General features: G+C 50.7%; 1 protein-coding gene across 4 annotated transcripts; it reads right to left on the reverse strand.

Annotated features, from left to right (window-relative positions):
• Positions 1-22,070, reverse strand: SEMA4A (semaphorin 4A). Of its 4 annotated transcripts, none has more exons than XM_032464056.1 (15): positions 21,984-22,070; positions 15,488-15,658; positions 14,021-14,253; positions 13,029-13,091; positions 12,681-12,779; positions 12,345-12,450; positions 11,382-11,498; positions 10,894-11,018; positions 10,557-10,729; positions 9,754-9,904; positions 4,343-4,523; positions 2,402-2,520; positions 2,135-2,292; positions 1,711-1,811; positions 1-1,318 (listed from the first exon to the last, which is right to left on the reverse strand). In XM_032464056.1, exons 2-15 carry the CDS (start codon positions 15,627-15,629, stop codon positions 726-728), a joined length of 2,361 nt encoding a protein of 786 aa, XP_032319947.1. In that variant the 5' UTR covers positions 15,630-15,658; positions 21,984-22,070; the 3' UTR covers positions 1-725. The 4 variants fall into 4 exon arrangements, with proteins under 4 accessions (XP_032319947.1, XP_032319945.1, XP_032319946.1 ...); XM_032464054.1 differs by lacking the exon at positions 21,984-22,070 and adding an exon at positions 16,435-16,636; XM_032464055.1 differs by lacking the exon at positions 21,984-22,070 and adding an exon at positions 16,421-16,636.
• Positions 22,071-23,730: the final 1,660 nt, after the last annotated feature.

Below are 23,730 nucleotides of genomic sequence, written 5' to 3' on the forward strand. Positions count from 1 at the left end.
TAAGCTTTGTCTTTTTAATAAAAAATAAACTGTCTGTTGCAAGCAGTTTTTGAATCCCAAAACAAAAGGAGAGGAGAGAGGTCAAGGGGGCAGCCGGGGAAAAAAGTATGAACAAGGCTCAGATCACCCCTGCCATTCTAGCCAGGCTGGAACGGAGCAAATCAGCCCCAACTGAAGCAGGAAGGAAGGAGGTCAGACTTCAGGAAAGACCTCCCCGGCTCACAGTTGTGTTGATAAGAGGAGCAGGAGGGAGCCTCTCCCTGCAGAGCCCTGGGACCCCTGGTAGAGGGGAGAGTTGGTGTCCGAGGTGGCAGCTGCTTTCAGAGTGGAGTCTCCAGGAGCGTGTGCTATCTTACAGTGGCTTAGATGCTTGGTGTTTTAGGGTCTCCTGCAGCAATAGGTTTCTGGAGGGTCCTGGAATGGCCAGAACTGAAGGAGTCTCGCCAAGTCCTCCTATCACAGCGGAGGTCCGGGTCTGCGGCAGCCCCCGTTAAAGAATCCACGTGCTTGGTAGAAGGGAGTCCCATAGAGGAGTCAGGCGGCTGTGCCCGGCCCCACCGAGTGCTCTCGGTGGCACAGAGTGTCAGGAGATGCTCCTCTTATGGGAGAAAGGTGGTCTTTTGCGCTATTCCCACCCCAGTCAGGGCTGCACTGCTCTAGGTCCCTCCAGCCATCTTCGCCAGGCACCCTGCCCTACTCAACAAGCCGCAGCCTGTACCCAGAATTTAAGCCACCTCAGTGCCCTGGAGGTTGTTGTCGATGTCCACATCACCGGCAGAGGTCCTGCATTCCTTGGGGGGTTGGAGGCACTGCTCCCTGCTTAATGGGGCTTTCTCCCTGGAGTTCAAGGTCCCACAGCCTTGGACCTTGCCCCGGGCTCGGAGTGCCCCCAGTGGGGAGGCGAGGAGGATGATGAGGGCTCCTGAAAGCACTAAGGCAAGGAGTACAGTGACAGTGAGGAAGTGGGGCCAGTAGGACCGCTGGGCAGCCAGGGCAGCCCCGCCACCGACCCTGGTCAGCGGGGCCTCCACACGCTCCCGGGGAATGCCCGCCAGTTCAGGATCCAGGGCCAGGGGCTGGTCCTGACTGTCCACCCAGTAGGAGACCACAGGGTATGAGAAGTCATTCTCAGTGGCCCAGCACTGATAGAGCCCCCATGCCCCATCTCGCAGTAGCAGCAAGAGGGAGCCACGGTACACTGCGGAAGATGCATCTGGGATTGTTGCTGTCCCATGACTCCAGTGGTAAGAGGCCAGAGCTGAGAGATGGGGGCAGGGGAGTTCCAGGATGGAGTTGGGGACAGCTAGGACTTCTTTAACTGTAGGTGAAGGAAAGGGGCAAAAGATTAAGGGAAGAAGGCAGGCAGAGGGGAGTCTCTACCCTACATTTGGACCAAACTCCTGTCTCCAATTTTCATTTCAGCTCCCAAATCCAACTCTGACCTCTTCCCTATCTCCACTCTGGACCCCAAACGAATCCTCAGTCCATCTGATTCCAACTCTGATACCAAAACCAACTTTAACCTTAATCCTGAATCCCAGCTTAGAATTCCTGTCCCTCCTCCTTATAGTCTACACTCCAATCTATCCCAACTCTGGGTGTTCAGATCTCAAGCAGAGTAGGTGCTGGGGAGAGAAACTGAGGCAGGAGCGCCCAATCCTGCCCAGAAGTCCTCCTGAGCCTTTATACCTCGCCTGGTCCCATACTTACTGATCTGGGGGCGACTCTGAGGCAAGCGGCTCCTGCCCATGGGGCCACTGGCACATGCCCACCCTGGGTTCCCTTGCTGCATGTCCTGTTTCCAGGACTTCCTGAAAAGGAAGGGAAAGCAAAAATTATCCCTTGAAAACAAAAGTTGGAAGAGGATGGAGCAAGAGAGGGAAGTGCAGTGGGGAAAAAAGTGGGTCAGAGGAGACAAGGTAGAAAAGAGAGGAGAGGAGGAGAAACCCAGGATGCGCAGGAGCAGCTTCAAAACTGCCTGGTGCAAACCATCCCTGAAGGAGCCCACTGCAAGAGGGCAGATCCTGGAGGGAATGTGTTAATAGCATCTGGAGAGAGGAAGACCCGGAGCATAAGCTGGGTAACTAGGGTCCTGATAGGCCAGCACCAGCCACCATCCAGGACTGGCACTCACGGGATAGGGGTGGGCAGGAGGCGGCAGATTCGGGACTCAGGGTCCCAGGCACAATGGGGGTCCCGGGCAAGGACACAGTCCACACAGCTCTCGTAGACACTACAGTTGGCTCGGGGAATCCTCCAGATGCCTCCTGAGAAGCCTGCAAACACTGCGCCCTGGAAGAGAGATGGAGAGTGAGAGGGCGCCCCCGCCATACCCAGTAAGGACCCCGCCCCCAAGGCCCACCCCACTGGAAGGCCATCTGATGACCAGACCCTTTCCCACCTGGGTGGGGGCCAGCTGCAGGTTGCGAACGGGTTCAGGGGCAGGGAACAGCTGGATCTCCTCCACCAGATAAGCGCTGTTGTCCCCACTTACCACAGCCTTGTGGAGGGACCCTGTGCCTACGGAGAGACAGAGATTGCTGAAATTGTCTCACCCCATCTACAGACCCCTCTCGTGCTCCTGCTCTCAGTCCAGATGGCCTCCCCAGCTGTCAGAAAGTTCCCTCGGACATGTAACGTGCACTGGACACAGATCTGGAAATGGCTTGAAATTGTAAATGGCTGGAAATTTCTTGCCTCTGTCCTTCCTTTGCAAGCGCCGATAAAACTCCATCCCTGGAGGAACCCAACCGTCTGCTTTCTCCATGGACGTGGGGCAGTGGACAGTTGAGCGCTTCTATAGAAAACCACATCACCAGCCTCCCTCACTCCCATCGAGTGTCTCTACCCAAAGGCACTTCAGTGAGGTCTACCCTGACCACCCTTCTACAAGTTGCTACCTCCCCAAATATAACACAAATGAATTTATTTATGAAACAGAAACAGACTCACAGATGTAGAAAACAAACTTAAGGTCACCAAAGGGGAAAGGGGGTGGAGGAGGGATAAATTAGGTGTTTGGAATTAGCAGATACAAACTACTATACATAAAATAGATAAACAACAAGGCTCTACTGTATAGCACAGGGAACAATATTTAATATCCTGTAATAAATCATAATGGAAAAGAATATGAAAAAGAATATGTATGTATATGTATAACTTTGCTGTACACCAGAAACTAACACAATATTGTAAGCTGTATTTCAATAAAATAAAAATAAAAATTGCTGCCTCCCCAACTGGCATTCCTGACTACCCTTCACACTGCTCTATTTGTTTGCTAATCTCATAATGCATTAAGTAATTGACTCATTCAGTATGTTTATTGTCTGTCCCCATGTAGTTCAAAAGGACCTTGATTTCTGTCTGTTTTGTTCTCTGTTATAGACCCAATATATACATAGCTTACGTCCTAAAAGAATGAATGAAACTGTTGGGTTTCTGCCACTAAAGCTCAAGGTTATCCACCTCAACCAGGCCCTCAATATGTATGCTTAGCAACCTTCTATATCCCCCACCACTGACTGTCTTTCCTTCTTTCCATGATGAGTATTTGAATCTATACCCCTCTTCTCAAACCTCCCGCCTTTTCCATTCCTCAATCCCAGATCAAGACCTTGTGTCTTTCTACCTCATAGAAAACACAAAAGCCTTCACAAGAGAGCTCCCCCTGCTTCCTGCCCGTCTCCCTGCAGTCTACCCACTCCCTCCTCCAGTCTTCACTCACCTCTTACTCCTTCACTCTTATCCCAGCAGAGATGCTGTCCCTCTTCCACTCACAGCCAGGCCCTCTACCTGTGAGCTGGACTGTGGCTTCCAGCTTCCTCTGCAACTTCACCTGCCAATTAGCCCCTTACCTGCCCATCTCTTCACCATCTCCCTCTCTACTAGATCTTTCTCACCTTTAAAAAAGAATGCTGGCTAGACATCCCCCCACCCCTACCAGTTACCTCCCCTCCCTCTCTTCCCCTTCACAGCCAAGCTTCCTGAAGCATGATCTCTACTGTTTCTGGCTCCCCCTCTATCCACTCTCACTCTTCATCTCTTTACCTCTCTAGCATGGTCTCCCCAGTAAGATAAATAGCTCTTGCTAAGGCCATCAAAGCCCTCTGTGTTCCTCTCCCCGGCCAGACTGAAAGCTCAGAAAAGGCAGGGACAGGGCTGTTTTGTTCCCCACTGTATTTTCAGAGCCCAGCAGGATGCCAGGAACCTAGTAGGTGCTCAGAAAACATTTGGTGAATGAATGCATGAGCGAATGAACTCAAAGGTTCCCTTCCTCAACCTGAGTTGCAGCCCCTGCTCTGGTCCCCTGAGGGATGCCCTGGAGCCCTTTACTCACTGGTGCCCAGATACATGACCAGATGGCTGTGCCCATGGACGCCCTGGGCTGTCTCCACCACAAGTCGTGTGTACTCCACACCAGACTTCACCAGCAGGGGTGTCCCCACCACTGGCTCATCCATTAGGAAATGGTCCTTCATGAAGGTCAAGGCTTTATCAGAGGAGGGGCCCTCCGAGCACTGAAGGGGGAAGAAGGCAAATCAGGTCAGTTTCCTCCTTCCCTTAAACTCACCCACTGTCTCTTCTCTCCCTCCCTCTCCCCCTAATCTCCTTTGCCTCCCTCCCTCTTGGCAGTCCTCATTTCAGGATGCTGATTAAAGCTGAACTCTGCCTGGCTTTGAATTCCAGCCTCTGAATTCAGCATGCCTGAGGTTCCTTAACAGTGAAATGGGCTTATTACCAATACATCATAAGCTTGCTGTGAGGATGAAATGCTCTAATACATGAAAAGCAATTAGAATAGCGCTTGGCATGAGGTACATACTTGAAAAATGTTGGCTGTTATTACCTTCATCATCATCACTTTCACCAAGGATACCTGGCCACCAGCAGGAAACAGGGTGAGGGTCCCTTGCAGGCAAGGACCACTCTGAACTCATGTCTGTAACCCCAGGTTTAGCACAGGACCCAACACACAGTTGGTGCCCAATAAATGTTTGCTGAGTCAATGATTGAATGAAGAATGTCGCAGAAATGCGGGGTGGGGGGTATAGCAGAAAGTATTTCTCATTATGGTTTGGTATGAACTTGATGCATGACTTTGGAGAGTCCCTTCTCCATTCTGGGCCTCCTTTTCCTTACCCAAAAAATGAGGAGGTTGGACCAGCTGTTGTCGAATGGCCCTGCCAACACCAGCGTATTGTGGCTCTAGGACACCTGTGTCCTGTTCTTTTGTCACGATTCTTATCCTCCTTTTCCAAGAGCACTGTCTTAATGCTACGCCCAGCTCTGTCACCTATAAGCTGTGTCTTCAGACAAGTTACCCCACCTCTATGAGCTGCAATCTCCTCATCTGTAAAGTGATGTAATAACATCTATATCTCATTTTGATGCCAGAATGAGCACATACACGTACTCTCACTTCCTCCCAAAGGGATTTTTTTTTTAAGACATAAACCTACAGGGATGGGGAGAACAGAAGAGGAGGCAAAAGCTGCCACATTTGGGAAGCTGGAAAGCAAATGAACAAATAGTAAAAGACTTAGCAGGAAAAAAAAAATCTTCTTAAGCCAGCCCAGGGATAACCCAAAATTACCTGATTTACAAGGCAGAATTCTTAATGTTCATGAATTAGTGGCCCCATCACCTCTGGAAATGGGGTAAAGGAGGGACTGAATAAAGAAGATTATTTGAAAGTCTGTTTAAGAAGCAAGTAGATCTTGTCCCAGTTCCATGCAGCTGAGTGACTGTCCCTTTCACACCCTGGCCCAAGACTGGAGGTTTATGCTCTGGAGAGGGTAAAGCACACTGGATGGAGGACAGAAAAGAGGGGACACCATCATGAAAGCAAGGGATTAAGTGCAGGTAGACATAGGACCTGCTTGGACTCTTCCCCCATACCCAGCCCTCTTTCCCCGTGGCTCCCAGAGATCAAGAGCCAGACCATCTCCCTTCAAGCAGAAGACTAGAAGAGTCCACTCCAGGAAAACTGACTAGAAGCTCAAAAGGAAAGACTTAAAGATACTGACATTAAAGGTCCCCAACAAAGCAGCCCAGCCAGACTGTCCTCAGGGGAGCTATCATGGAGCTCAAGTTGCCAAGTCACATCCAGGGGCGCAGTTTCCAAACAGCTTCATGGTCCCCTCCCTCTTAAGCATGAATAGCTAGCCAAAGATTACCAGACATGTGAGTGAAATCATGAACATGGAAGAGATCAAAACAAACCAATGGAAAAAGTGAACAAACAAAATCCTGACAGGAAACAGAAATGATTCAGAGAAAAGAAAACTTCACAGCAAAGTATCATTACTATCTTAAGAGAGAGAAGAACGAAGATAGCGCACCCATGAAACAAGAACATAACGCTACAAAAGAGGAATTCTTTTTTTCAAAGAGTGTGACCAGACATTACATACATCCTGAAAGAAGGCAACCCTACCACAATGAAGTAGTTGTGCTCCCCTAAATCAAATCAAGTCTCTAGATCTAACCACCAATGAATTTACATAAACCTTTTAAATTCCACCACAGAGATGCAAAATCATCAAGATCCAAACTGTAGAAAATTCCACATAACAAATAAATTGTAAGAGAAAATAAGACGATGGAAAGGGAACATACAGATTAAAAGAGAGAGAAAAGAACAACCAATCCAAATTTACAGATTTTATTTGGATTTTGATTCCAATAAACAAACTGTATTTTAAAAAACTCTTCTAACATCTATGAGACTGTTAGAAATTTGAAAATTTAATTATATTAAGGAATTATTATTAATTTTTTGTTGTTATAATGATACTATGGTTGTATTTTGTTTTGTTTTATTTTCCCTAAGCCCTTATCTTCTCAAGACACATACTAAAATACTTATGGATGATGTAGTGAGTTGAATGGTAGCCCCCCCAAAAGATATGTCCATCTAAAACCTGTGACTGTGACTGTTTGGAGGAAAGTTCTTTGTAGATATAATTTAAAATCTCTAGATGAGCTCATTCTGGATTAGGATGGGCTCTAAATCCAATGACAAGTGTCCTTATAAGAGAAGTGGAGGAGCTATACAGAGAGAAGGCGAAGTGATGACAGAGGCAGAGATTGAAGTGATGTGCCTACAAGCCAAGGAACACCAAGGATTGCCAGCAGCCAACCAGAAGCTAGGAGCGAGGCATAGAACAGAGTCTCCCTCAGAACTTCCAGAAGGAACCAACCCTGCTGACACTTTGATTTCAAACATGTGGCCCCCAGAATTTAGAGAATAAATTTCTGTTGTTTTAAGACACCAAGTTTGTGGTAATTCGTTATGGAAGCCATAGGAAACTAATACAGCTGAAATAATATGATGTCCAGAATTTGCTTCAAAATAATATGAGGGGAGGTAGGTGATGTATACATGAAACAGTTTGATTGGCTATGAATCGAAGCTGCCTGATAGATGTATGGTGGTGCATTATACTAGTCTGCCTAATTTTCATATGTTTGAAATTCTCTCTAACAGAACATTTTTGTAAAAGACATAACCAAAGTTCCCCCCCAAAATCTAGGAAATTAAATATGTTAGGAGAAAGTTAAAATCTGATAGAAAGATCGAAAGATAAAATTGAGGCACTCTCCCAAGAAAGTAGAACAAAACCAAAGACTTGGAAAATTAAAAAAAAAATTTTTTTGAAAAGTTAGAGGACCAGTTCAGGAGGTTCAGAAAGGAGCAAGAAAACATTCTAACGTAACAATGGCAGCTTCAGGAGGAAAGGGACTTTTGTTTGTTTTATTCATTGCTGTACCCCCCAGGGCCTAGAATGGTGGAACATGGCCTCAAAAAATATATGTTGAAAGAAAACTTAGAGCTGAAAAGAATTAAATTTCCAGGCTGAAGGAGCAAATTGAATATCCAGACAATAAATGAACAGAGTCCCATCAAAGCACAGTATCATGAAATTTCAAAACAACCACAGACATAAAAAAGACACAAGATTACAGTGGGGGGGGGGGGCGAAGGTGACATTCAAAGAACTAGGGACCAGGACAGCTTTAGACATCTCAATAGCAGCACTGGAAGTTAGAAGATAATAGAGTAAGACTTCAAAGTTTTGATGGAAAATTATTCCTATTATAGAATTACATACACCTCGCCAAACTCTCAAATGTGCATGTGGAGTAAAGACATTTTCAGACATTCAAGGTCTCCAAAAAATTTACCTGCCATGTATCCCTTCCAGGAATCTCCAGAGGCTATCCTTCACTAAAATAAGAAAAGTGACAAAAAGAAAAAAGAGGAAGCTGTGGGATGCAAGAAACACCAAACTATCACAAGAGGCAAAGGGAATGCCCAGGATGATGACAAAGGAAGATTCCAGGATGGCAGCTGTGCTCTTGATGTAGAGGGCTACTAGTCCTGACTGCCACGGGTAGGAAGGATTTCCAGGAAAATGAAATGGTTAGAATATCTAATGGGTCTGTTTTTAGAAGAGATTCAGATAATTGAGGAAGAGTTTGGGGTTGAATTAAAGATAAGAGCTTAGAAAACAAAGAAATGAAAACAATTAGTAACCCCAAGGAAAATGTAAAATTATGCAAAAAGGAAAAGTAATCGTGGCTTACTATCTGGCTCAGTTTTGAATAATGGATCATAAAATAAATATTGATCTAACCCAAATTACTATAAAACTATGTTGGGAGATGAGGGGTGGGTGCAGTGGTGTGTTGGTAATTCAGGTCTGGGGTGATGGGTGGGGGAGTCCTGATTTGGAGCATTCATTGATTTCTGTGATGTATTATCCCCACCATGGCTGATTTCAAGTTATCAGTGTAATGTCACTGGACACAGATTTAAAAAAAGATATGCAAAGAGTTCTTGTTAGTTGCTGCAAGCCAGCTCCAGCATATCACTGAGTGGGTGGGGGAAGGGGAACATGGTTAAATCCTCACCATCCAGAATGGGAATTCGATAGATACTGCCTGAAACTGAAATATCAAGAAGCAGCAATAAGGGGGAGGGTATAGCTCAGTAGTAGAGTGTGGGTTAGCATGCGCAAGGTCCTGGGTTCGAGCCCCAGGACCTCCGTTAAATAAATAAAAATAAACCTGATTACTTCCCCCTCCCCCCCAAAAAAAATTAAAAAAAGAAGTAGCAATAAAGTATTTAGAGATTTGGAGATAAATACCAAAAGAACCAGCTAAAATAGTTGAAGGTAATTGTCTTTAGAGAGGAAAAAATGCTGAAGATTGGCTATAGGGTTATTTTTTGTAACCAACCATGTAGATCTATGATTCTTTAAATGGTGTGCATATACAACTCTGATAGAAAAACAAAACAAAAGTTAAATAAGAAATGCAGGTGAAGGGGGAGGATATAGGTCAAGTGGTAGAGCGCATGCTTAACATGCATGAGGTGCTGGGCTCAATCCCCAGTATCTCCTCTAAGAATAAATGAATAAACCTAATTACCTCCCCCAAACAAACAAAAAAAGAAATGCAGATGGAGATGTCCCCTTGTTTCTTTAGTGATATACCCAGGTATTCTGCGTGCATTTAGCTGGGGTGGATGCAGGGGCTGCTCTGTGTTTAGGATGGGGTTGGACACCTGTGGAATTGGGCAGCTTGATTGGGTGTATATCTGAGCAGAGAGAGCTTGAGTTCATGGGGAGCACTAACATTTACTGGGCATTTATTATGCCTTGATAGGTGCTTTGGCGTGGATATCATGAGTCTGAGGGAAGGAGGGCATTGCTCAGTGGCTGGGGTAGGGGTAGTACTCACGCTGCCTGGCCGGGGGCTGATATCAGAGAACCCATAAGTCGTCCAGCGTGAAGTCTCTTTGTTCAATTCCTTGTACTTCCCCTCAAAGACACGCTGGATGTCCTTGAGAGAAAAAGCACAGACAGCAGAGCTCCTGGTCCCAACGACCTGCCTGGAGACAGCCAGAGGGGACACTGTCTCTAAGCTCTGCTATACTAGGAAGCACCTCCTCCAGCCCTGCCCCACCCTCAGTGAGAAACCCCAGGACATGGCAGGAGTATGAAGGGCTGGGTCAGCCCCCAGCTGGGGTGATAAGGGCTAGGAGAGCCTCAGACCCTAGCCTGTCTTAGGATCTGAGGTGTGATTATCCTTAATGAGAATTAATTGGGGCTCAGGCCCTGGGGGTGTCTCCTGCCTGTCCTGCCCAGACTGGGCTGTGCCAATGGGAGGGGCAGTGTAATCAGCTCTGGGACAGGCTCTGGATGAAGCCGTCTCCTTGGGGTCGCACGTATTCCCGCTTCTCAGATAACCAACCAAAGCCTGACTACAAGACTATTTTTATTCCTTCAGCCCTGGTCTATGGAGATGAAAGGTCTGTCTCTCCTGTTCTCTTTAACCTGACTGTGGCACACACCATGTTGTCGGTTCTGGATGCCATAGATACCAGACCCTGTTTATAAGGAAATCTCAAAAGATTTCCTATATGAAGTGTGGAATATGTGCTCGGGTCACGTGAGTTCCTACCCTCCTTGGCCAGCGAGGGCAACACGGATGCTGGCCCTAAATCCCGCTTCCAGCCCCCAGATTCCCGGCTGGCTGCTCACCACTGAGAGGTGAAGACTGCGTAGACATGGGGATCGTTGGAGGAATTGTCTGCCAGCAGGACAGCGTGGCGGATGACGTTGAAGGGCAGCTGCCCCGGCTGGGCGCAGAGCAGCTGGGCCTTCAGGAAGGTGGTCCACTTCTTCTGCAGCAGCTTTTCCCCGCCCATGTCATTCTATCCACAGGAGAGAAGTCAGGGGACGCCCCCTGCCCCGCGTGACCCAGCCCTTTTCCCCGCCCCTCCAGGCTCCCATTGGGCCCTACGAGCTCAGCCCCGCCTCTGCCATATCCCCATTGGCTTCTCCACGGCCAGCCCCACCTCCCGCCCAGGCTGCGGACCTTGCAGATTCTGGCCACCCGGGAGGTATGGAGCTTCTCAAAGAACTCAAACTCGCTGGCTGTCTCCTCAAAGAAGAAGTAGACAACCTGGGTTGAAGGGATGGATGCCACGAAGGAGGCGTCCGCTGCAGGGATGGGACAGATAGGTTGAGAGATGGAGCACCTGTGTGCCCTGGCTTCCCCCTGGTGAAATCCCTTGGCTCAGGAGGCCAGGAGACAAGATACCTTGGGTCCCACATATGGTCGAAGCGTAACCATGGGTGGGGGGGTGGAGGTGGGGAGCGACTGATAACGTCTTTAATTTATTTACATAAAATGAAAGATTCACGAGGACAGGAGCTTTGTCTTCTTCCTTGCTGTACCACCAGTGCCTACCTGTACTGCCTTGCACATATCATGCCTCAACAAATGACAGTTGAGTGAATTAACAGCACCTGGGACTTGGGGAAGAGGGCCAGACCTGTGCTGAGTGGGACTCAGGTCCTTACATTGCAGCCATTGGAGGAAAATGTCCGTCTTGAGGACTGGCTGAGATCCCAGCGTGCGCAGCAGGATGGGCTCACTGCCCAGGAAGTTGTTCATGGTGCCGGAATAGAGCGTCCCATCTAGGGTGGGGAGAGGAGGGGAGACCTCATCAGTTGGAGGATGCCCCTGCCTTCCTGAGACCGGCCTCTGACTGGTGTCAGCATTCACACCAGACTCTGGCTTCCTTCATTTGTTCTACACCTTCCTGCAGCGCCCCAAAGTCCAGCTCACAATCTCCCACTGAGCACCCACCTTAGGTACTTCTGCCCACAGGGACTGGCCAACGTTATGGCCTGAAATGTTTTGACACTTTTCCAGTCCTTCTCTGGCTGCTCCCTCCCGCATCCAGCTGAAACACTTGCCAGTTAGAATCACTCATTGTTCCCTGAAGATGGCTGTGTTTTCTGTTTCCAAACCTTAGATCCTACCCTTCTCTTCCTAGAACACCTTCCCTGCCTTTCTACCTATTTTTCAAGGTCCCACTCGAAAATCAAAGGTCATCGCCTTCAGGAAGTCATGAGGGGAAGTCTGTAATGGTTGGGGGTGGGGGGAGGACATAGCCATAATTTCTTCTTTGCAATCCCTCTAGTTTCTGGCACAATGCTTGGCACACCAGAGGAGATGTTCACACAGCGCATATTTGTTGAACAAATGACTGAATCTCAGGCCTCTTTGCCTGAGACCCCTTCTTGACCCTCCTGCTTCTGTGTATCTCTCCACATCTGCCTTGCTGAACCTGCTTTGTAGCAGCTTCAGCAGGAGCTGTGGATTGGGGTGCCTGATTCTGTCTCTAATTTTGTGCTCTGAGGCTTCTGGCTTCCCCTCCCTCTGTCCCCTGCCTTTCAGGAAACTCTGTCAGGTTCCATATGTCACAGAATGACCTGGGAACACAGATGTTGGGACGGACCAGGAAACCTGATACTCACCTGCCAAGACAGCTGTGTGTTTATGGGCAGGGTCGAAGGGGCTCTGGCCTTTCCCCTCCACAACCTTGTCCTCTGAGATGGGCAACAGGTTGGAATCTTGAAGTTCCTGGAGGAGGGGAGTGGCTGGGGGCCAGAACGCCAGAGTCTCATGTCTGGGAAATGTGAGGTGTGAGGGAGGAAGGGAAGGGGATGTGGAGGGAAATTGGCCTGAGGCCAGGAAGCTCACAAGGGTCCTGCATCTGGAAGACCAGAGTTTTCCAGAGCTGCAGAGGATGGGCTGGGAGTAGGTGTGAGGAGGGATGCTTGGGGCCTAAGAGCTGGTGCCAGATAACTCACAATGAAGGTACAAGCAGGGCTGAAGGCGAAGGTGCCGCAGGCATAGAGATGGGTGGCGTTGAAGGAGACCAGGACACGAATAAAGTTGAAACACTGTGTCTGGGGGAGACAGAGAATTCAGGCCTCCTGGGCACTTGTGCCAAACTCCTGGGCCCCCAGAGGCTGCTCCCTCACTCCCTAGTAGGGAGAAGGACTGGGTGATACTGACGCCTTCTCTGTATGTCTTTATAGAACATGATGCAGGAAATAATCATGCAAACAAGCAACCTCTACTGCCTGCCCCACCTGAGGTCATCCTGGGGACACCAGGGTTCTCCACAAGAACCCCTGTACCCCACCTCCACTTACCTCATTGCTCTTCTTCTTAAAGGCACATTCACTCTTTTTTCTGTCACTGGCTGGCCAGGGTATCTGAAGTGGGGAGTTGGGAAGGGGGAGATAAAGGGAATGAGGTCTTCAGCTCTAGCTCTGACCTGCTGTCCCCTTCTTAGCTCTGGTGTGAAATCACCAGCAGGCATCATGGTTAGTTACATGCTGATGGGCGATCACAACCTCACTTTGTAACCCCAGCTATTGCTCTGATGATACAGATATTCATAGGACACAGCTTTATGGTAGAACATGGAATCAGACCTGAGTTTGAATCTAGGCTTAGCTGCTTCCTGATTGAGTGATCTTGGTCAACTGCATAGGCTTCGGGAGGGCACAACTAGGTAACATATGGAAAGCACTGAATGCCGTGCATGGTATATAAAGTAGCAGTTGGAAAATTACACATTTCCTGAGGAAATTGTTTAAAATGTCAGTTCCTGGGTCACACTTCAGAGAATCTGCATTTTTAATCGGCATCCCTTATGTGTAGTTGGCCCTCAGGCCACACAGGGAGAAACACAAACCGTGGAGATGCTCAGTAATTGCTAGCTCCCTCCCTCCCTTTATTCCTTCTTTCCCCCTTTCTCCCTCACATTGTTTACGTTAGGGGGGTGACTGTAATTCAACACAGAAGCTTCAGTTATTTCTACCAGTGGGTGGATATCACATTATTAATGTAATTTGAGTCAATGTTTCTCTCATTTGTCAATGATTTCCACATCAGCCATTTTAGCAATTAATGTTATTCAGCCAGTAGTCATGACACCAGTGAATAGTGAGGCCACTATAGTATTTCTTGTCTGTTATACGGACCAGATATATATATCCATCTATCTCAAGAATAGCTGATAGTTGCTGATTATAGACAACAGCAATTGGGTGGTTATTCATGCGTAGATAGCCCAGGTGCAAGGCAGCTACTGCCCCCCTCCTCACTCCCAGCCCACGGCCTTTCCTTGACCTCTCACCATGTTCTTCAGCCTTGGTACCCCTGGATCCTGGATATCCAAGGCCAGAATGGCCTCTCGAACCCCCACATAGAGAGTGCCTTCATCACCACTCAAGAGCAGAGTGTCAAAATCCTGGAGGCCCTTCTGGTGGAAGAGGCTAAGAGCTCTGCGTCCATCCCCTGTTGAGAGGTGGTGAGACGGGGTGAGTGATGAGGAGTCGGTGGACAAGCAGCTGACTTCTGAGATAAAAGCTGGGGGAAGCAAGGGTTGGCAGAGTGTGCTCCCCAGGCCTTGGCAGCTGGACCCACTCTTCGTCAGCAGCTCCCCACTTCACCCCACCCTGCTGGCAGCCATAGGAGCTTTGTGTGTTGTGCTCTCAGTAGAGAGGAGAGGCAGCTAGACACAGGGTAATGACAGGCTGGGGCTGGGGGAGGGTGGCCTGCACCCAAGAGACAGACAAAGGGACAGGAAATAAAGTGAGGCATGATGAATGATCTTCCAGGCTTGGGGGGCTGGTGGGGAGGATAAATTGGCCCTCACTGGTGGTGGGGTGGGGGAGGACAGAAGGCAGATAAACCAACAGGAAGGTGTTGGCAGCCACAGACATGAAAACTAGACAGAGACAGGACTAAGTGTCAGAGCAGCTGTGGGTTGTAGGGGTCCCACTCTCCAACCTCACTTTCCTCTCCTCTACTGCAGGAAATTTCCACCACTAGAATCACTGCCATAGGCTGAATAGAAAGGAAACTTTTTTCCCAAAGGTTCCTGTGGGGATGCCTGGATGTCACCTTGGCACGGGATTCCAGCTGGTGGAGGAAGGCTCCCCAAAGTCTCTCCATCACCCATCACCGTAGTGTGGCGGGGGTGAGGGGTGCGTGCCCTGTTCCCCTGGCATGTCAGCAAGGGGGGAGGAGCTTCTCAAGTCCTCTCTCACGAGCACATTTGCACTTTTGCATTAGAGGACCGACTAGCTACTTGTTACCTTTAGGGGCTCAGAGAGTCTTAGACAGGACCAAGAGGAGGAGTTGGGGAAACATGTGGCAAGGTACTGGAGGGGCCAGCCTCCCCAGAACTGTACATAAACCTCTCAGTCACTAAACTGATCACCCCAAGTAGTGATTATCTGATTGCTCACCTGCCTCCCCTTCAGGACTATGAGCACCTTGAGGGCAGAGGCTGAGTTCCAGCATCCAACACAGAGGAGGCCCCTCCATCAATGGGCAACATGTATTTCCTTTGGTTGTCCCAGAAAGATGCTAAAGACAGCTAGGCCTAGGAGATCCCGCCCCTACAACTCCCTATTTCTGGCTCACTCTCTCTCTCTCTCAATCTCTCTCTGAGGCCCTCTATCTCTCCCTGGCAAGTATGTCTTGGTTTCTCCATGTCCGTTTTCCTCCCGCTCACCCTCCGTTCCCTCTCTCTTTCCTCCACAGCCCTCCACTTTGGCGTTGCCATCCCCACACTTCCTGACCATCAGACACTTACCTGCATGGTATTTGACCCTGGGTATGGGCCCCTGCCCATCACCCACCACAGTCATCGACGGTGGCAACAGCAGCAGGAGCAGCTGGAAGAGGAAAATGTCCAGGAGGCTCCAGGAGTCCAGGCCCAGGGCTGGGAGGGCCATGCTCAGCCAGAGGCTGTCACCAGACGGCTCTGGGGAAACAGGCACCGGGCACTCTGCGTGAGCAGTCCTTACCACATCCCCCCCAGGAACCAATCAGATAGGCCCAGGCAGCAGAAGTGTGTGTGGTGGGGATGCTAGGGGGACAGGCCAGTTTCCTCTCCGGAGTGCCGTCAGAGAGTCTCACTTCCATTATCCTCATGGGCCTCATCCTGCTGCCACACTGTGCCCTCTGGGTAGGAGCCCAACTGCTTCCTTCCTGCCCTGCCGCTCTCTTTGCACCAATAGCCCTGCTCTGCCTTTTCTCACCTTACTCTCAGGGAAGTCCTTCCTGCCATCTATTCTTTGCCTTCCCTCCTCCCATAGTCCGGAGCCCAAATCAATGCCTGGTCCCAGGCAGGATTCCTGCACTCACAATATAGATTCTTACGACCCGACTCTCCTGGCACTATCAGATCTCTTGATTCCCAGGACCTCCTACTCAGCCCTGCCCTCTGATGACCCAATCAGAGAGACCAGGGCTGAACTGGCCTGCTCTGATCTCTCCCCCAGCCCCAGCTGGGCTCAGGTCTCTGACGCTGAGGCCTACACGCCTCTTCCTGCAGGGAGGAGGTGAGAGTCCAGCCTGCCAGGCAGGCCATCAGCACCACGCGGGAAGTGGCCAGGGCGAGGAAAGGCTGGCTGGCTCCCAGCCTCCGCAGCTGCCCTTCTCTCCCTGGTCCCTGTGCTGCTGTCAGTCTCCCTGGGTCTCTGCATAACCTTCCCTTGGGATCGGCACCCCTCAAGCCACCCACCTCATCTCACGTACCCTTGAGCCAGCCACAGTGTGGAACCAAGCGTCTGGACTCCTGGGCAGGGGTGCCATCCAAGAGAAAGAAGAAGAGGGGGTTCCCAGGCCCCAGAGGCAGGGGATGGAAGGCTTAGCCTGGCTGGGCCAGGAGTGCGGCCCTCCAGGTACCCATAGTGGCAAAGCCAGCACTGGAACCTCTGGGCAAGGGAAACCAGAATTTCCACCTCTCGAGTTATGACAGATCCCTGGTTTGGGCGGAAGTTGGTGGATTGGGAGGGGAATAAAAGGAGACACACCTCTCTCCCAGTCCTCTCACCTTGTCTATCCAGAGAGTTTAAAAGGCTAGAAAGTTTCTAGGTCATTTCAGCCATTCCCCTGCCCCTCCAGCATGTCACATCAGGTCTAACCAGCCTAGCAGTGGTTTCTCCTCTTGCTCAAGGTTTCCCAGAGAGGAGACATGACACTGTATTTCATATTCCTCTTTTCACTTACCCACAAGGTGGGGTCTCTCCACTCCTAACCTGCTGGGAAGTCCCTGCAGTAGTCTAACCTTCAAACCTCCCAATTCCAACCTGACCACAGTCTTTAAAAAATAAAACAATTGCATTCGGCTTTGCTGAGGAAATTCCTCCTGTAGTCTTATTTCCATCACTCAAGGCAGCATCAGGCCAGCAGGAGGCCCAGAAAAATTCCCATCTGAGCTCATACTTCTGAGACACCCAAACCCCCGATGGTGGCTGTTCACCCCTCCCTGAAGGCTCCGGGGGAACCTCATAACGCAGGGTTAATGAGGCATCCAGCACCGAGGGCTCCGTGACCTATAAAGTGGGTAGTTGCCTGCCCACTCAGCCCGAGACTCTGCTGGTTACAGAGCACAGACATCCCAGGGCTAATTGACTCCAATAAATAACCCAGCTCCTTCTTAAACGCACATTCCTCACGATCAGGAAGTCCTCGCTGTAGTGCAACTTCCCTCCCTCTTGCCACAGCACCTGTCTACAGGGTGATGTTACAGCCTAGGCTCCTCCTGAGAAGAATTCCTTGTCAGAGCCGGCTCAGCCTTCTTCCCTCTCTCTGCTCCCATTTTCCCTCGATTTCCCTGAGGGCTGATCTCAGCCAAACCCCTCCTGACAACTGCTTCTGTCAAGACTTGCCTAAGACCCCCCAGACTCTCATGGAGGCTGGTTGCCAGGCCCTTGGGAGAAGCCATGGGCCAAGCCACCCAGAGAAAAATTTCTAGACTGTCAGGATCAAGGGAAACTTCCACTTGGACCCCACATTCCATGTTCCCCACCCCAGTCCTTCCCACCAGCTCAGATTAGGAACCTACCCTGCCTCGAGCCTCTCTGCTTGAACCAAATGGCTTATGGGTCTCTGGAAAGCGGTCTGATGTGGGGAGTGGGGGTAGAGGGAGGAGATTTCAGCCCCAATTGCCCTGTTTCCATCTCTTTGGAAATGTTAGATTCAATGCCCTGAGCCTAGTTCCTCCTTCTCTAGGGACCCAGGAATTCTCCTTCTGGTACGGGCTCTCCTTTTCCCCAGCCTCTCTGGCAAATATGAAGTTCGCATTATTAGGCTTTGGTTATCCAAAAGTTTTAGCTTATAGGTACCACCATAATCCCATTTGACAGATGAGGAAAGAGAGGCTAAGGAGGTTACACAGCCAGAAGCCAAGTTAAACTCAGATCTGCCTCGTTGGAGAGCAAATCCCTTAACCACACTGTCTCTGGAGTCCAACTCCTGCCTTGGCCAGGAAACTCAGCTCTGAGCCACTTGGATGGAGAAGGCAAGTGTGGAAGATGGGGGGTAGCAAGTTCTAGCTCCTCTGGGCTAAGAAACAGTATCTCTGGGGTGATTCCTGACTCAAGAGGGAATAGAAATGTCTCTGAAGAAAAGCCATCATGTACACGTACCGCTCTCTGCCTCCACAAGATCCTCCTGGTCTAATTCCACGGAGGGGCCTGGAGGGGAGGAAGGGCACCCTGCCCCCTATCACTGCCTTGCACCAGAGCTGCAGGAGTCAGACCCCAAGTCGCACTGCCATCTCCCTTGCTGCAACTTGCAGGGCCCACAGCTAGGTCTGGCTTCCTGGGCACGAGACCTGTGGAAGGGCCCACAGTTGGTCTAATGCTCAACTGCTGCTGTCTGGAAAGTCTTGGTCTCGAACGAGGGGCCCCACACTTTCATTTTGCACTGGGCTTTGCAAATGATATAGCAGGTCCTGCCTGCAGCGTTCAAGATGCTCAGAGCTGACAGAGCCCCACCCCCTCCCTCACTGTACAGATGAGGAAATCAAGGCCAGGGAAGGGAAGTGTCTTCCCTGGGTTTGGAGTCAGGCAGCCTTTCAGGTGGAGTGGCCATAAGAACCAGTCAAAGTTTCAGGAACCAGGCCATAGGGGTCATGCCATTTCATAACCCCAATGTTGGGGTTCCCAACTCCTTTCTCCGTAAGCCCTGGAGCCCATGACAACAATGCTGAGTTCAACCCCGACCCCCGAGTGGCAATTCCTCCCCTACAGACCTTAGACCACATCAAACAGTAGCCCCTTTCTGGCCAGGATAGAGATCCAGATGTGGGGGTGGATATGGGAGGGGAGATGGAGATGTCTCTCCTCTTCCTTACCCCATGCTCACCCCAGGGGCTCTGCCTCTTCTGCACTCCGAGGGAGCATGGATATCTCATTGAGGGAGGGGCTCCTAGAGCCAATGACCCGGCTTGTTCAGTTTCCCCAAACACCTCTGCTTTCTGCCCCAAAAGAGCAGTCCTGGAGAACAGCAGCTTCCCGGCTCTCTTTTTAGGCCCCCCTGCCCTGCCCCTCGTTGCCCTCGTTTTATAATCACAAGAAAGTGAAATCAACTTATATTTATTAACTGCCTACTGTGTGTAAGGCACTAGGGATGACCCCAAGCCTCTACTCCCCCAGCATCCTCCCATCTCTTCCCGTCCCCACTCTCTTCCAGCCTGCTTGCTTCCCACCCAGTCCAGTCCCGGCTAACCCCTTACCCAGTGCCTCCTAGGTTTCCTCCTCCCGTCTGACTAGTGCTGGAAGCTGAGCTGAGTATTGAACACAATGGCCCGACCCCTTCTGTCTGCCCCCTCCTCAGGGCAGAGCCAGCTCCAGACAATGGCCTGCCCCCTCCTTTCTGAACTGTCAGCGCTCCCTCTCCCTTACCTGGAGCTTGGAGATGCAGCCACCACGTTTGCCTCCCCCTGGAATGCCAGGCTTCCTGTCTCCCAGTGCCTTCGTCCCTGCCACACCCCCGCCCCCCATCCCCAACCCCATCCCGCCTCACTGGTCCTCAGTCACCATGGCAACCGCATCTCTAAGTAGGAGGGACTAGAATCTCCCCATATTCTTCCTCCTCCTACCCATGTCCCCCTGCGCCCCACCTTCTGCAGCTACTGGATCCATATGTGTGGGAGGAAGGGCTCCAGATGTGGGGGAGGTAGGAGGGGGCACACTAGCCCCTGGGGGTCCTTGCTCAGCTCCCTTGCCCACTGTCAAGCAGGCACCACGGTGCAGATGTTCCCCAGCTGGGTTCAGGGGGGTCAGTAAAGGCCAATTCTCTTTATGGTCAGTTTCTCTGGGCTTTCTCTTTTCCCTTGGGAATGTATATATATACACATAGAGGGGTCACACCTGGATGCTAGCCAGCCTGACCTCAGGCAAACTGAGTTTGCTGGTGAGGATGCAAATGAACATACAAATATCTGTGCAAATAAGCCAGGAGACAGGGTCACTGTCAAGAAGCCTCAGAAGGCTTTTTCTATTAATATTATCCTTGCATGGCAAGGGCTCCCCAGACAGGTTCAAATTCTGCCATTTCTTCCTGAGCCACCTTCCCAAGAAGATGGCTCCTCCAGAAGCCTTCTTTGGCTAAACCCCGAGACCTATTAGGGGGAGAAGATTTGTGCTTTATAAGAGGAGGGATGGAGGGCTGTCTTCAGACTTTCCAGAGGTCTAGACCAGCTAGGCATTAAAAAAGAGAGAGAGAGAGAGATAAGCCTGACCTGTATTCTTTCCCATCTGCGAGGCAAGCAGGGGTCTGCGTGGGAGATTTGGGAGCTGGACCTGGTGTCCTCTCCCAGTTCTGATCCTGAGCTACTGTTTACCAGAACTCCTTCCTGTCCCCACTGGGCCTCGGCTTCTTTAGTGGTAAAATCAGGAGTTGAAAAACCCCTTCCAGTTTGGCCTTTCTCAGCCTGTGGGAAAACTGAAAAAGGCACCATGGGGCTGGGGAGCCAGAGCCCTGGATCCCAGGCCTAACTACCTATATCTTGATGTGTGATCCAGGACAGAGCACTTGCCCTCTCTGATGCACACAGGTAAAATGATGTCTTTTCAGACTACCTGGGAGCAGCAGGACTCACCTCTAGATTTAGTATTTTTAAGAAGATGAAAGTGGGTGTGCTGGTTCTGGCTAGCCCTCGGGCCGAGGGTTTCACAGGCAAAGCCTGGTTCCCCTTTAGGTCTGGGCCAGGGTAATAGGTGAGCATTTCTGTCTGGGGCAGGGTAAGAAGGGCATGTGCTGAAAGCAGAAGTAGGCTCTGAGCAGAGCGGCTCTCACCTCCCCCACTACTTCCTGCCACGCCATCCTCTGCGCCCTCAGCCCGGAGGCCTTGGGGACTCAGAGTATGCCTACACATCCAGGCTCTTCTCCCCCAGGACAGGGGCACATGGCAGGAGGGGAGGAAATGATTTGGAATCAAGGTGGCAGGGACTCGAGGAAACGGAGCTAGGGCTGTAACAGGAAGGTTAGACTGCAGAAGGACTTTATACCCAGGGGGTGTCCTTGGGTCCCTGCCCCCATCTCCTTCTCTTTTAGGGGAATTGGGCTCAGTCTTTGTGGCAGAACTGGAAGGGGCTACATTTCTGAAATAATCCAAGGGAGTAAAGTAGGGAGGTCTACAGAGGACCCCCACCCCTGCCACCGTGGGCTCCACTTCATTCCAGGTTACCCAGCTGGGTTTCAGGAAGCCTCTCCTGGCCCTGACAGATGGAAATCAAACTTCCAGGAAGAAGCTAACTAGTCCTGATGAGGGACCAGGGACTTAGTCTCGGGCAGTGGTGTGACTGCAGTTAGAAACTTGCTGGCATGAGCTGGACACACAATTTCCCTGTGTCTAGTTCTCTGGGGTAGAGAAGGACAGAGAACCTTTCTGCAGCCTAATCTCAGTTTCTCCTGCTGCAGCACAGACAATTCCTTTTCCTCTGGTTTGCTTAGCCTCAATTTCCCCATCTGTGGGAAGACAGGGGGTCAGGGCCCTATGTCTTTAATTGCAGGAGGGGCAGGGAATGGTTCGATGGAGGTTAGCAAATGAGAATCCCAGGAAAATAAGATGGGGGAGTGGAGCATGAGGAGACCCAGGCATCCTGCCCTCTAGGCTCTGTCCCTCAAGATCCCTGGAGCTGCTCTTCTCCTAGTCTGAGGCTGGAGGACCACCCAGAGGACCCCGTATACAGAGACATTCCATGTCCCTAGTGCTAGGAAGCTGGCATCCCGCCCCCACCTCCATCCCACCCCAGGGACCACGGTCCCCCTTCCCCACCACTTTCAAGCCTTACCCCTAGCCCAGCAGTGGAGACCCTAACCCAGGCGTCCAAGACTTCCAGCAGAATCTGTACTGGGCAGGGGGTGGAGCAGAGGCAGGCAGGGCAGGGGGAGGGGGTGGGGGCTCTGCCAGCCCCCTCCAGTGCCCCAGTTCCCAGGCAGCTCTTAAAGGAACCAAGGAGAATTAGCTAGGGGCAGCTTAAAGGGGTGGGTGTAAAGGAAAGTGAGTGGTAGGGAGAGGATTAGGTTTGCCAGGGACCACAGGGCCAGAGTGGGGAGTCTGACACCTCCTCTAACCCCCTGGAAACCCTCCGACTCCTCAGTCTAGTCTTTCCTTCAGCTCGGGTGACCCCCATGTTGGCCACCCAGCTTATGACTACCACCTCCTCAAATCCTGGCCCCTGTTCCCCTTGGGCCTCTGCCCACTCCCCCACCCCCCATATTCATGCCACCTCAGTCTCCGGTGAGAGCTGCCAGCTGGCACTGACTGGTACTAAGCACGGAGAATCAGCCCAAGGATTGTAAGGGCTCCAGAGGGGGAGGGGAGGCCAGTACCTCAGAGTCAAGGGGGGTGTTGCGCAGGATGCACCCTACTCCCCCAACTGCCTTCCCTCCGCCCCTGGCGGGGCAGGATAGGGGGCACTAAGGCCCTGGGGAGACTAAGAGACAAAGTGTCTTGGCTCAGCCCCTCCATCTCCTACCCACTGAGAGACTGTCAGGGTGGTGACATGGAAAAGGAAAATGACTTAAGCAGTTACTTCTGGCCATGGAGGGGCAGGGGACAGCTGAGACATACACATATAAGGAGAGGGGAAAAGAAGTGGAAACTGAAAGACAGCAATGAGCCAGCAGAAAACCTCAGTTTTCATATCCCTGCTCGAAAATCCCCCTGGCTCCCCAGGGCCCGTGGAATTAATTTCAAACTCCCTGGCTTGTGTCCTAGGTCCCCTCTCATCCCTTCAGCATGGGAATGCTCTGCTCAGTCCACTTGGACCCTGCCTTTTCTCAAGTTTCACTTTAGATCTAACCCCTACCTGGAATGTTATTTCTTCTCATTTCTACCGAGAATTCTTCCCATTCTTCCACGCCTGCCCCAAAAGGACCCCTTCCTCCATAAAGCCCTCCTGGATCCTCCCACAGTATTCTGAGTGGCAACAGTGTGTTCTGGGAATCAGAAGTCCTGGGGTCCATCACCAGCAAGTTAGGTGACTTCAGGTAAACCTCTCTTCTCCTTGGGTCTCAGTTGCTTCACTTAAAATGGGACTACTAATAAGTAGCCTGTCCTCTAGTGGTGAACGTGCAAACTGGTTCCATCATTTTGGAAGCTATTTGGCTGAAGGTGTCAGGAAATCAGGTATCAGAAACCAGCATATACGTTTTCGACATGTTAACTTTGAAATGCCATCAGACTGTCATGTGGGCATTAAGGTTTGGAGTTCAAGCAAAGGAATGAGCTAAAGGTGTAAACTTAAGAGTCACCAATATGTGGATGATATTTAAAGCCATGAGCCTGGAGGAAGTCTCCCAGGACCTAAATGTAGACAGAGGCGAGAAGAATTGAACCCTGGTTCACTCCATCCATCAGAAGTCAGGGAGAAGAGGAAGATGTAGCGATGCAGGCTGAGAAGGACCAAAGAGTGATCATCTGACAAACAAGGTCAAGGAGGATAAAGACTGAGAAGTGGCCGCTGGGTTAGCAACGTGCAGGTCATGGGGACCTTGCAAAGCAGTCTTTTTGGAATGAAAGAGGAAGGAGGTCAG

Source organism: Camelus ferus, chromosome 21, assembly GCF_009834535.1.
Source record: "Camelus ferus isolate YT-003-E chromosome 21, BCGSAC_Cfer_1.0, whole genome shotgun sequence".
Taxonomy (NCBI): domain Eukaryota; kingdom Metazoa; phylum Chordata; class Mammalia; order Artiodactyla; family Camelidae; genus Camelus; species Camelus ferus.

Coding starts and splice junctions, on each gene's coding strand:
- SEMA4A (XM_032464056.1), bottom strand. CDS start 15,629: ATGGCCCTCCCAGCCCTGGGCCTGGACTCCTGGAGCCTCCTGGACATT. Junction 12,451..12,680: donor GCCCTGCTTGTACCTTCATT/GTGAGTTATCTG, acceptor CCCCTCCTCCAG/GAACTTCAAGATTCCAACCT. Junction 11,499..12,344: donor ACACACAGCTGTCTTGGCAG/GTGAGTATCAGG, acceptor TCCCCACCCTAG/ATGGGACGCTCTATTCCGGC.